The sequence below is a fragment of the Pygoscelis adeliae genome, unplaced genomic scaffold (assembly GCF_000699105.1).
Source record: "Pygoscelis adeliae isolate BGI_AS28 unplaced genomic scaffold, ASM69910v1 Scaffold67, whole genome shotgun sequence".
Lineage (NCBI taxonomy): Eukaryota > Metazoa > Chordata > Aves > Sphenisciformes > Spheniscidae > Pygoscelis > Pygoscelis adeliae.
The window spans coordinates 314,748-329,089 of NW_008825271.1; the positions used below are offsets into that span (position 1 = coordinate 314,748).

A 14,342-nucleotide genomic window follows, 5' to 3' on the forward strand; every position below is an offset into this window, starting at 1 on the left:
TCGGCTGAACCCTGCCAGCTTCCTTGAATGCATCTGAAAGTTTCTCGTGTGTTGTGCAGAGAAGTAATGCGACATTTGTCCCTTCTGGGACCTTTCTCCACCGGTCCTGCCGGGGCCACAGCTGGTCTTTCAGAGCATCTCATTCCCCGCCATCACAGCACCCACCAAACCCTTCTTGACAGACCACTCTGCATTTTTGAGTGCCTGCTGCTTTCGGTCACCGTATTGGGAGTCAAAATACACAGTGAGACACGGACATCGAAATTAATACCAGGCTTGTTGTAAGGTCCAGAACACATCGTGATACAACCCATTGTGTAAAGCATTTAGTAGTCCGATTCAATTTAGCTGTGACAAAAACTGATTATAAACTGATATAATGTCACTCCTGAGAAAAATCATCACTGAAAGTCTGGCTTGGCCCTTCGAAGCATCCTTTTTAAGATGCAAGTCCTTCCTCAGAGATTCACTTCTGAGGATTAAACGACCCCTCCAAGCTGTGTTTTACTTAGCCCTTAAACAAGCCCAGCTTTTTTCCTGCGAGGAAAGACCCTCACAGCAAAAAAAAAAAAATCCCACCTACCCATTTTGCTGTTTACTCTCCCCCTGGTTTTCTCTGAATCCTCGTCGCAGCCCCTCAGCTACATCCTGGGCGCCGTCGCCGGCAGAGGCGCTTGGGGCGGCATTGTGCGCGGCGGGCTGCCGTGGGACATTAACTGCAGGTTTAGCAGCGCTCGGCGCAGGTGACCGCTGCTCAGCGTTAGGCTTGGCGTTAACATGCAGTCCAGGCGCAGCAAACGGGGCCGGGGCGGCAGCCGCAGGGGACAGGGCCGCCGCCTGGGCTGGGGTGAAGGCGGAGGACGGTGATGGGATGGAGGTGACTTTGGAGGTGGTTACGGCTCCAAACGGCCTCGGTGTCTTATTGTAAGCCACGCTCGCCGTGGCAGTGACTTTGGGTGCAACAGCAGAGGCAATGGGCACAGGCTTAACTACTTCGGTAGGTTCTCCCTATGCGAGATGAAAAACAAAAAAGAAACACACAAAAACACGCCAAACGCATGCACATTCCTCAGAAGGTATTTTCGTTGCTCTCAGGGGAGATAACCCACCTAGCGTGAAACCAAGAAGCACAGAAGCAAGCTTTACCGAGACTGCAGCCAGGAAATGTATGGGAAAAAACAAGCCATGCGTTTTAGGAAAGGGAATGATCCAAGCATGCATGATCAATATGAAATCCCACGATGCTAACTCCTCTCATCGTATCCAAAACAGACACCCCACAAATCAAATTCAAGACAAACTGAAGAACCACTCTATTGCAAAACCCACCGGGTAACTCATGTGGAAAAAATTAGTGTTTTTTATAAAAATCCACATTCCACCTCTCAAACCCAATTCAAGATATGCACATTCCCCATACACAAACAGCATGTGCATGTGTACACACATACTGTATATATTGATCTGTTGATACGGCCCTTAAGAGCAGAACCAGAGCCCTGGAGCTCATTTATTAGAGGCCAGTGCTTCAGGACTCGGTGAGCTTTTCCAGTTGCACTCCGTTGATGTGCCCCAACATCTTCATATACCCTTGTCAGATCAAAACACTCCAAAAAATGTGATTCCCCCCTCCCCGGGAGGTATGTTTTAACATGGTGGTTCCCAAACTGTGGCCTTTCAAATCACGGTCAGCAGAACAGTAATATACTACGCATTATTTATGTCTACTGGAGAGGCCACTTGTAAGCATTTTCAGGTTTGCAAACAGCCTTCTTATCAAAAAGGGGGGGTTGAAACTGTTGCTTGAGAACATAACATTAGAAGAACTCGAGAACAAATTCTTCCCCAGGGCTCTAAGGAAATTGAGGGGAATTGTTCTCTGAAACTCTAATATTTAGATAAGCTGTTTTCAAATACAAAGGAAGATTTCAGTGCCCCCACCGCCAACAAACTGTACTGCTGTTTCTCTCTTAGGGACAGAGGAAAAACTTCAACTATATCTTTCTAAAAAAATGTTTTGAGAGTTGGAAGATAACGTTTATTCACATTTTTTTGTGAACAATCATTTGCCAGGTCTCTCAATTCTTTTTTAGGGGCAGGGGAAATCATTCAAAGATTCAAATGCTGCAATACTCTTAATGTAACACATGGAAATCAAGCATGTTATATTGAAAGGAAAGTTTGAATGACAGTGCTTATCAACAACAGGGTTTGACAGATGGGTAACAGCGCCACATGCTACATTTCTTGGTTGTGGTGATGGACATACCTTTGGTACATGAACAAGATCGGGTTTTGGTACAGAAGCCACTCTGGAAGAGGAAAAACATACACATAATCATAAAAAACCAAGTTCTTTAATGTTTAAGCATTTCCCTCTTCCAACTCACCACGTCCACCCACAGATATATAGAATATTTCATTTTGTTTCCTCTAAAGGAAACAAGAAACATTCAAGTTAAACCTACAACATTGTTAATACAAGGAAAAGGCAAAACCAAACTGGATTAATTTATCCAGGTACAACATTAGGAGCTCTAGCATCTATCATCAAGTACTATTTGATTTTTAAATTCATAACACCATATCACCAGTTAAGAGACTTCAGTTCCAATTTGCTTATTGTTTTCCATCCTTTCATAAGAAACTGTCACGTAACTCAAAAGCTCTGGTCAGATAAATTGCACTTTAAACAGCACATAACCTTTATTCAGGCTTAAAAGAGAAAGCTTCCTTTTAGAACAACAACAACAACAAAAATCCTTCTGAAGGACTCAGCAAGTTAAATGATACAGAAACTTTTTGCACAGTCTTTGGTCTTCAAAGGTAAGGTTAATGTCACTTGAACTCCACAGTAGATGGCAAAAAAAATTCTTCCAAACAATGGGTGCATTGAAACTACTATGGGGTGGTGGGAAGGAAAGGAAGTATCGCAATGGAAAGGATGAAGAAGATAAAGAATTGACAGATTTTGTTATACCTGAAGTGAACTGGCAACATGTTGCAGGTAAAGGCATCTCACTGGATTGTTTTTTTCAGATTTGCATATACTTATATGCAAAAATACACATACACAAAATTAAAAAAAAAAAAAAAAAATCCAGCAAACATTTTGTCTGTAAACATTGCTGCTGATACACTTGAGTCTTTTCATGCTGTTTCAGTAGAGAAGTGGCTTCCTGCCACGTTTCAAAACATTTCTGGCTATATTTGGTAGCTGCTCAGAAAAGCTGGCACCCTTAATGATCCCAGAACCAGCAATCATATCCTGCCTGAAATCACACAACCCCGACTTCCGACAAATCTTCTCAATAGGGTTTTGAAGAACTGAAGCTGGATTCTCATTTCCAAAACAATTTGCTGGAGAGGCAAAAAGGTTCATTTAATTGGAGATCAGCTAACAGAGGCTACAGTTTAAAACACCTCTATTGTATAAACCAGCTTTTCTATTTCTACCAGGAAAACATGGAGAGCTAGATTTGAATTAGGCACACTTGGTCCATTTAACAACTCCCTTCTTTTTTATCTTCTTTTTTTCCCTCTTTTTCTCCCCCCCCCCTTCTTTTTTTTTTTTACTAATTAAGTTCAAAATGTTTACTCCTTCCCTCAAAGCCATTTGGCCCTCAGGGCTCATCAGATTCCAGCAATAGCAATCCTGCTGCAGGTTCAGTACCTAACTTACAAAAAGGGAGACGCATATAATCCACGTTATGTTGGCAGAAGAAAAAAAGGAAAAAAAACCCCATCACAACAAACACCACATGAAAAGACCATCTTCTGCACTTTGCCTTCACCATTTGTGCATCGCTGCTGACACACATTATGTCCACATCAGCAGAGAGAGGGTTTTGTCCGCTCTGAGGAACAGGTCCGTTCTCCCCTTTCTCACAGAGTGTGCAGCCTGTGAGAAGACTGACCTCCAGCCCTCCAAAGCGCTGGGGTGCACCATTAATCACTCCTAATTGCAGAGTTGTCAATTTGCAGCTACAAAGGCAACAAGAAAGAAAAAAAAAATGCCAACACATATGGAAACTTTTCTTTCTTTTTTAAGACCAGAGTTAGAAGGAAACATGCATCTCGCTCCATATCTTAGGTATATGTTTTTTAATAAAGTAACTTGGAATGTTTTGTGTATTTATCAAGCTGATCTAACAGTAAGAATTAGAAAGATATTCATTATTCAAGTCAACTACCATATTTCATGCTTGAGAAAAAAAAACTTCTCGTTGCTAATGCTGGACTTTGAAGTTCCAGTCTCATAAAAGGAACATACTTTTTTTTTTTTTTTTTTACACAAAATAATCAAATTTGAGTTTGCAATGGATGAATTTGCTCTGCATTCATCAATACAACACTGAGCAAAAATGATATCAAACCACTATTTCCAGATGAAGACATACTCTTCAAAATTCATCTTCAAAAATATCATACAAAAAGAAAAAAAGGGTGAAAAAAAAAAGCTTGGTCTGAAATGTTCCCAATGTTCTTTTAACATTGGAGTCAGACAGCACAACATTACTTTATTTCCCCCAAACATACTTGAAACAAGGACATAAATTTGTGTGTCCCAGACATACTTCAAACAGTTTAACTTGGCCTTGTTGACTGCAGACCATATTCAGCCTAAAATCTGGGATTTATCCCGTATCATATAAAGAAAATGCTCACCCAGCAAACTGAGCCACCAAGATCTGAATGTGAAAAATGCACGGTGGTTAGACAAGACAGTACAAAAGGAAATGCACACTTCAAGCTGAAAAGCAAAACATGTCCACCACATACATTTAAGAAAATACTTCCTTCAGGGTACTTCCTTTAGGATTTTGATAGATACTACCAAATTGCATAGCAAAAAAAAAAAAATTAAACTGCAGAATCTTGTACATTTTCTTAGCTGTTAGCACTTTGCTTGCCACCTAGCAATTAAACACATTAGGATTTCATGCTGGTTTGGTCACGTTGAATGTATGAATAACTGATGATAAAGGGTTTCAAAATGAGATGACACACTTGCCCTGTTACTATTTACTAGAAAAGCAGGGTGGCTTGAAGCAGGATATTTTCTGAATGATTTAAAACGAGCAGTTCAGTATATTAGTTTATGCAACATTTTCAATAACATACAAACAAAGCAAAGACATAAAAGCTCGGTATAAATGCTTATTATAAACAACTAACACGAAAGACCTTGGCAAATGGTTATAGTTTCGAGCTTCATACAAATTATTATAGACAACAAAAATAGAAGCAGCCACCATCACTTACTGACAGCCTAATACTGAAAATGAAAGTGCACAAAGTTTTTGCACAGGCTTCTACATCAAAGTCGTTTATTCTTTCAGAAAAAAAAAGCTATATTTAGCCTGTGTAAACAGTTCATTTTGACCAAACATGATCAAATTTGCTCTCTAAACATACCACAAGCCGTTCCTCTCCGATGAATACTTTCATGACATTTAATGTAATTCAAAACATTCCAACTTCCAGCACAGCCTTATTAGGAAAATGAATTAGTCTGCTCTTCGCTGTGAGCAACATGCCTAGCAAAAACTATTCATTCTTTAAATTCTCCTTTTATTCATTCTCTTTCCAAGTATTTCACCCATTAAAAAAAAAGACACAAGCAATATAACAGAATCCTTCCATAATTACTAGTATCTGGGAAAAAAACATTATTAAAGCTAAAGCTACAGTATTTCACACTTCTGCAATGAGTACAATTTGATACATCATCTCTAAAGACCGATCATCAATGAAAACACTATAATCTCAATAATTAGCATTATGGAATTAAATTCAATGCAAAGCAGGAGTTTTTGGCCAAGTCTCAGCTGTCCTGTGTATATAACCACACAATAGAGGCCCAAACCCTCACCCATTAAATCCCTAAAGCTTCACTGAACCTAAAACCCAAAAGACGTTTCAGATTCATCTCTCTGGACTCCATTTCAAGTCCCACCATCCCAATCCCGAATGGATTACATTCGTGACTTAAAAAGCAGATGCTGAACTCAATGGAAAAATCACAAGAAGGTAAGTGCGCTTATGAGCCCCTCTCTAAACAAGGGGAGCACGCAATACCAGTATTAATATAGGTATTGTATTTGGGGGTTTTGTACCTCTGTAACTTAAAGGATTGCTCATAAACTCTAGTGTGAGATACAACAAATAGCTGTAAAACCTCCATTCCTGAAACAAAGTCAAGGCTGGAAGATTTTCCACAGAATTGTATTTGTTGTTCTAAACTGAACCTTTCTAAGAGGAGGAAGGAAGGAAGGAAGGAATTTTTCCCACTCCTCTTATTTTCAAAATTAACTCCTTTTTGTAGCTGATCGACCAGGATGCAGGTTTTGGCAGCATATACTACATCCCTGAAAAGCCACTGGTCAGATCTTCCTTCCGAAAACCTGATCTTTTAGTGGTTTTGCCATTGTAGTCTGCAGTTCTGTTTGTTTGCTTGATTTTATTTCTAGAAAGCAGTCAGTTGACAGAGCAGAGATCTAAATGCATTTGCTTTTCATAAATTAGCCAAGTCATGCAAAAAGATGACAAGCAGAAAACATTTAACATATATAACAAGCCATGACTTTCACTAGGGGTTATCTGAACAAAAACAAATGCAGATGTAATTTAAAGCACAGAAAAAAAGAACAATCCAAATATATTTCTTTTTTCCTTAGACCCAAGCCCTTTCTCTATCACGGACATAATTCATTTCTTACCAACCTTGCTCTGGCTCACAACAATAGAAAAGCAAAAACATTCTTAAGCTTGCTTCTTGTTGCAACTTATACACCACCAAGAAATGGCTGCCTTACATGCACTAATATAACATACAACTACGTTTCCCACAGTTTTGTAGAAACATACACACTGCCCCAGGCAACACCAGTCGGCAAATCAGCGCTTCAGCAATCTTGCCAGGACAAGCACCTGTGGCCTAGAGACTGCAAACCTCTGCACATCCCAATGCATGGCAAAGCAGAGGTAGCAAAATTATCACTACGTACTACTCAATGAGAACTGGAATCTGTTGCAGACATTGCAAAAAGGAGATTACTTTTTTTTTCTGCTTAAGAAACATGGCAATGTTTTCAAATCTATACTCCGGTCATCGTACTTGCTAACGTACCAACAGATGGCTGTCAACAACATTTTATTTCTTAAGTCATTCTCCTTGCTCTAGTTTATTATGGTAGTTTTCATTTAGTTGAACACACCAAATTATGACAAACATGGGAATGTTAATTACGATCAAACAATGCAGACTTCAGCGCTGACTGCCTGCTTAAGAGAGCAAATGGCAGCTTCAAACCAGAGAGAAGATGGGATGCATAATGGCATTTCAGATACCGTACATCTCCAGGAGTCTTAGTGCGAACATCTCATTCTGCAAACTAATTCTTACATTAAAAATGCATTATTTCTCCTCTTATCCTAAAAATACAGGCTGTAAACTCGTGATAATTCAGACATTAAAATGCAAACAGTGTGAGAGAGAGTTGTCTCAGCGTTAACAAAATATTGAAGAGAGTTTCTGTGGATGCTCCATTTGTACCCGAAATGCCAAAAAAGGATCTCTTCAGCCAAATGGGCTGTTTTTAAACAGCTTATATCTTTTGGGCTTTGTGCCCTTTGATGAGGTATATTTAACAGAGTATGCTGAGAATATTGGTATTTATTACCTTGAGATAATACTTAACACCTTACTTCATTATATTTAGCCTGGGAATATTAGCTTGCAAGTCACTCTCAACAGATTCTATGTTTTCAGTAGGTTCAAAGGGGGGGAATTAATATAACGTGCATGTCAGCATTTTACATTTGGTATACACTACATAATACCTTTACATCCTCGCATTGTGCACTCCCCCAGCACACTAGATTACAATGAAGCACTAAGTTAGGTAAAAGCAAGAAAAATTACGTTCTTGCTTTACTGGCTATTTGATAGTTGGCCAAATCAAACGTAGGTCCCCCATCTTAAATTTAAGTAAGGTTTGGGATTTCATCATTATGTGTTAAAATAAACAGTGCTGACATTTTAGAAGAGAAACAAGCTGCCCTCTGCTTTGGTATTCCTACCCACAAAGGATTAGTTGTTTTCAAGACCTCCCAAAGGCAACCACTGCTCATAGTCTCATTCCTGTGGTCTGTGGCAACCCTACCAAATGCATTTGTAAAGAGAGTTTAAGTGCAGGCAGATAATATTTTATTCTATTAAAGCAAAACCAAAAACCAAACAAAAAGCTAAGGAAAAAATACTGTGGAATTTATCTCACTTACCTTCTGACTGCCAGAGAGACTTTTAAAAACCATGCTTCTCGCTCCCATGAAGGAGAAGGTTTAGAAACCTGGAGAACCCATGCGTACGACTATCATTGGACTAGGGGGAACATCTGTCCGTACCTGCCCATGACTCCCCTGGTCAGAGCCCAAACAGGTAAAGCACCCCCAGCACCAAGTATGGCTGGTGCCTTACAATCCTGTACAGGAGATCACTGCCGGTTGTCCTAGAAAAGTTACAGAGCAGCCTATATACAAGTGGTAGCTCAGCGTGTCTAAATGATCGAGTTCGGTAGGCAGGAATCCCATCTTGCCTCTGCCTGGCTACTCACAAGCAATAGGAAAACTAATGTCTTATATATAAGACCTCCTTATACATTACCTTCAGTGATGGTGGTCATTTCCGTCAGTTATGCCTTGTTATAAACTGATTTTTTTCTTTTCTTTAAGCTTTCCTAAAGCTGTCTTGCCTGTAACTGTTATCCACATAACAGTTAAGTGCAAATAACAAGACAAAACAACTATACCCAGGCTTTTAACAAAGTGGAATTTATACATTTGAATTTCTTCAGAAGTACTTATTAGATACTAATTCTACCACAGCAAGCTACCTTTTAAAAACAGCCAGCTTAATGAAAAGCATAGGTCTAAATTACTCGCAGACCTAGTCAGTCCTCCAAAGCCCTCAAAAAAAAAAAAAAAAATGCTCAGCTTCATGCTGACTTCAGTCTGTCATCAAATCTAGGATATAATTTAGAAGATTCAACACTAAACACTAAATTATTTTTTCCAGTGCTTTCCGCAATATGGTGACTAATGTTTAAATTACCTCCTTTGTCTAAAACACATTCCAAATAAGCTTGAAAGTGCAGTCACATCTATTCTAACTGGCAATTCATGACAAACAGCTCCCCAATCCCCAATATATCCTTATTTGGGATTCCCACCCCCTTAAGTACATGCTTGGGAATGAGCATTTATATCAATTTTTTTTCTCTCAGATGAAGAATCTGGCAATTTAGAGAGCCATTAGATTATTATGTTTTACTTCTTATGGGAGCTAAGCACATCTCTCCTCTACAAAGCAGCTCACCCATCCACAGCTTCAAGAAAAACTGAGAAATGTAGTGAAAATGCAGTTAGCCAAATGGGATGAGAACTCTGTTTCTGAGGTGTTGGGCAGCTATAGCAAAGAAGAACCATGTCCTTCACTAGGTCACCAGCATGGGAAGTGGTGTCACCCACCTAGACCCCAGAAGCCCTGCCCAGGCGCCTTTGGCCAAATCCCAGATGCTCCCTCACACCTCCCGCTTCTTATTGACATGATGAAATGGGAACAATATGAGCAACCTAAAACTACAACTTCTGAATTTCCATCTGTGCTGTTTGGAGCCGTACATCGCCTCAACCGTATGGACGTGCGGAGAGCCTGCCACAACTGTGTGGCTGTCAGGAAAATTGCTGAGCCTGGAGCTGGTCCAGAAAAGCCAGGGACCATGGCAGAACCATTAAAGATACACGAGGCTAAATATATTAACAAGGATGAACTCTGTTGCTTTTAATAGGATACACCATGGTTTTAATTCTTTCCAATTAAGGTCAGAAATACCATTAAGCATTTGTCTGACTCCTGAGCTCAACCCACCACCAAACCAGCAAATTTTCTTTCCCACCCAGCCCCTCAGACATCTCTTTCCTCCTCCCTCCACGCCGCCCCAGCAGTGAGAGATAAGCATCCCCCCTCAAGGTACACAAGCCCAGGGCCTGGCTGGCAAGCTGCCGCAAGGACTACCTTGCGCCTTTCCACCACAGGGACATTGCAGCCAGTACGTACCTGCACCAGTCTTCAGTGCAGCAAGTGTGTTTAGAGGGGGTCTCCCAGCCTGTCCCCAAAGGGGACATCACCACAGGTAGTAGTGGCTGTGGACAGCAGAGCTGAAGCACTATAAACTGCATTACAGAATTATTACAGGATCAATTTAATGAACATGCACTTGCCAGAAGAAGTTAACTTCACTACAGGTCCTCGCCTTTGTTGCCCTTTATCATTTCCGTGTATTGTGTATATGTTTATATATTTAAGGTCACTGGCTTAGCAGCATGCATTGCAGGTCTAACGTGTTGAGAAAAGCTATTTATGTCTCGACATGGCTGTCTAACGTAGCTTTAGATACCTAAAAAAAGATTCTAAAAACTTTTATTTGAATTAAGTCTTACATCTAGAAGACCTCAAATTAGCCTGGCCAACAGGTCTTACCACACCTTTAAGGGAAAGGGAAGTCAAAGAGCAACTGCCAGAGTATGAGCTGTAGCTGGAAAGTATTTTGTTTACCGCAAGAGCTAGGCAAGAAAGATGGAAAAGCACCAATGATCTCAAATAGTTAATTCCTGTAGTCAATAAAGTGGACAAGGAACCAATTATACTGGAATCTCTAACACTGATTAAGTAAAGGTGCATAAAACAGAGTGCTGTAATTCTTCTGTCGTTTGCAACAACCGTGAAAGAAGAGAAAAATTAATAATCCTATCTGACTCCGACTGATCCAGCTAACTAAAGGCTTTTCCCTTCCCACAGTCCAGCTTTAGAAAAAGTAGCTTTTACCCTTCTCCACTCAAAATACTTAGGGGATAACATTCACAGCACGCTCACAGCAAATGAAGCAATTAACTGCTTTTGTGGGCAACCGATCACAGATGCAAAACAGATGCAAAACATCTGATGGTCACAAAACCTGCTGAGATTTTTCACAATGCTGCAAACATTACTTTGGCTATGAGGCAAGGCGAAAGTAAGTGAGCAACGTTTGACAGGCACAATATGTGTTTTTATTACCTCATAGGGATTTGTGGTTCTGTGCCACAGACATGACTTTCTACTGACAATACCCTGGAATTTTTCAAAGGCAGTAATTTTTCAAAAACTGGGTGAAATAAGCCCCCAAAACAGTGCAGCTGTGGAATTCAGCTATTAATAGACACGACTCTGCAGCTACCACTTACCTTTCTATTAGGTGGTGTAACAGATACGTATCTAGTTAAACTTGCAGCTGGGGCTCTCAACTTGTATTTATCTTTGTTTCAGACCTCTAGAAAATCCTATATACCTGAAAACCTGCCTGCTTTTCCCAGCATTACCAAAAATCCCATCTTTCTTATGCTGTTACGCTTTCATGATACTACCATTATCTTTCAGGAAGACATTTATTTTCCTAACAGCCAATCATTAATTTATTCTCATTCCACTCTTTACTAGAGGAAGGTAGGAAGAGCCTTGTTGATGAGTCAGGACACTGCAGTTTTGATTCTCAACAGCAGAGAGATGATCTTGCATGGCAGAGGACAGGTTTCATTTAAACAGTGTCTCATTTTTTCCTGTGGGCTGATGCTTAGGAAAAGTTTATCTAATGCCACCGGTGAGTTCACATATTTACCTTGGGTTTTTTTCTATTCTTTACATCCCACATTCACAGAGGTGCAAAAGTTACCATCTGAAATCGAGAAACTAAACAGTTACCTGCATAGGTACTAAACACACACTATTTAGCCAGTTGAAGCTGATTTGAACTATTTTCAGCATATGAAGGGCACAGCCCATTTTTAAACCATGTAAGCTTCTTTTAATCCATTTAGAGACAACTGTCCCTTGACAGATCATCACATACCCTTTTATAATGAAAGAATGCCTGCAAGTTAGCATCATAAACTGTGCCTGTCGGAGAGATGTGTTTTTCAAAGGAAAGCAACAGCTGTGGAACATATTCTGTATTTGAAAAACAAAAGTGTAAATAGAGACAAGTGACATCACTTGTGGCATCCAAACAATGAGATAATGAGTGTTTATGAAGGAAAAAATGACACAGATTACACAGTGGACTGAGGTAGGATGGACTTGTGTGTCATTGGGTCAGGTAAGCTGCCTGTACAGTACCAGATTTGGAGCCATGGGGAAGCCATAGTAGAGAGAGAACAGTGAAAATTATTCTTTTCCCAGTCTTAACATGGGAATAACAGGAGCAAGATTAAGTCAATTTTCAAAAGAAGATTTGAAATTAATTCCGTTGAGCATGTCATACAATCCAGGTAATATATCTAATACAACCCCCCACATTTTCTGAAAAAGGGGGCAAAAGTTTCATTCCCAAATATATTCACATACTATTCAAATTCACAGGTAAGAAGAATCAATATTCTAAGAAACGTTTCTACTTTCCAAAATGCAAGCTTTTCCATTTATCTAGACTTGGCCAGGAGTGCAGGAAGCACCACTGCTCACGCATGACAGCCGAGCGACTGCCAAATCCCAAGGCTACTTCAGGTTCTGGGAAGTAAACCAACAGTGTTTTAGAAACTTTTTGATCAGAAAACTTTTGGACGTGGGTCAAACGGCTATTATTCAAGCTCACTGTCTTTCTGGCAGTCTCATTAACCTGTTGAATTCAATGGACATTTGACTTAATACTAGCACTGGAGACTCAAAAGCAGCAGCAAGAAAGTTTTGCCTAACGTTTGCAGAGAGTCATCGTTTTCTTGACTTTCTGATATCTTCCTACTAACAGTTTTCTTTATGTAACTAATATAGGGAAGAAAAAAAAAATATTGATCGGTGTCCCAAAGCACTACAAACAGTACAGTCATGTCAGCCTCAAGAAGTTTTTAATCAGGCTGACTGTAAATTGGTTAATGCAGTCAAAATCAGATCTGTGCTGCTGTATTCCTTAGGAAAGGAACTACAGTGTACACAAAGCACATCAGACTTCCAAAGTGAAGCTCCTCACGCAGAAGCACAGGCCTCCCCTGTATTTCCTAGTTTGAGACCTTGACAGCTTTGCTCTTGGTCTCCTTTGTATGATGTAACTTTCCGCAGTTGAATCAGAGGCTGCTGAAGGCTTCCTCTAATAAAAACCCCCAAGGGAAAAACAAGACCTAGACAGCATGATAACAACGATGATGACAGGACTGGTTTCCATCATGGTGAAAGAATTTCTCCAACTTTATGTTCCAGTCCTCAAACACTCACTGGCGCAAAACATGCCTCAGCAACAGACACAGAGTAACATTAGCTGTTACTACCGATAATTTTTATAGCTATGCATTGGCATGCTAGAAGAGGCTAGAGCACCCTCAGGACTCATCTCCATTTTGCTACTGGTTTGATATGGCATAATGATTAAGTGACCTTCAATTTTCTTATCTTTATCTTTAATTAATCATCCTACTTTTAATGATTTTAAATTAAAGTAACAAGTACAAAACAAATAGCTCTGGGTATATAAATGTAAAATGAAGCAATATGTAGAAAACAAAAACACAAAGAAAATGATCAGTTAAACTACCTCTATTGTCTCAGTCATATGACAAATTTGGTGTGTTTTATGCAGGGAGTAACACTATTATTTCTTAACAAAAATACTGCCCAAGACACTAAGAGCTGACGCCTCTCAACCTCGGGTTCAATCGCTTGGGGAGGAGATTTTTGAGTGTTCATACCCTCATACCACATAAAATCCTGTCCAGTTGCTGGATTAAGTTGCTGGTACATAAAACTTGAAGGGTCTCATTTTTTCAGCGAATCAAATGTGGTGACTTTTTCAGACAGCCCATACAGGCCAGGCTTGCTCTAACTCAATGACTATAGCTGGCATAAAAACAGTGGGCAAAATTTGAGAAATAATTTATTACCCACTGAGAGAGGAGCAATTCTTCTGAGAAAATAAAAAAATAATAATTCTTCCATATCTAAACTTATCATTTTTTCTTTTAACAAATGCCTTGCAGAGCCTAGATTACTGACTCAATGGAAAAGAGCCAGAGAGTTCTCCTAACACATGGAGACGGACAGCTTATGTTGACACATCCGAGTGCCCTGCCCTTCATTATTCTCGCCTACTCCCTTGTAAACTGGCTCAAGATTTGGCCAGGCATTTTTTTCCCCGTTAAAGTAATGAGCAGCCAAACATGGCATACAAAGAACAGTAATCAAGCTGAAACAGAAGATTAGGTATATGTCTGTAGCACCACTGTGTATTTTGCAAATACAGCTAAAGCCTGAGAGGTGG

At 39.9% G+C, this 14,342-nt stretch overlaps 1 protein-coding gene across 2 annotated transcripts in view; it reads right to left on the reverse strand.

The window, feature by feature from the left end:
• The window catches only part of PDLIM5 (PDZ and LIM domain 5), an 84,877-nt gene that overhangs the window by 7,848 nt on the left and 62,687 nt on the right, over positions 1 to 14,342 (reverse strand). The window contains exons 4-5 of one of the 2 annotated variants that reach the window (XM_009329754.1): positions 2,270 to 2,312; positions 584 to 699 (exon numbers count right to left, since the gene is read on the reverse strand). In XM_009329754.1, coding sequence (XP_009328029.1) covers positions 584 to 699; positions 2,270 to 2,312 — 159 coding nt within the window. The remainder of the gene's footprint in view (positions 1 to 583; positions 700 to 2,269; positions 2,313 to 14,342) is intronic. The other variant, XM_009329755.1, reaches the window with a different exon arrangement.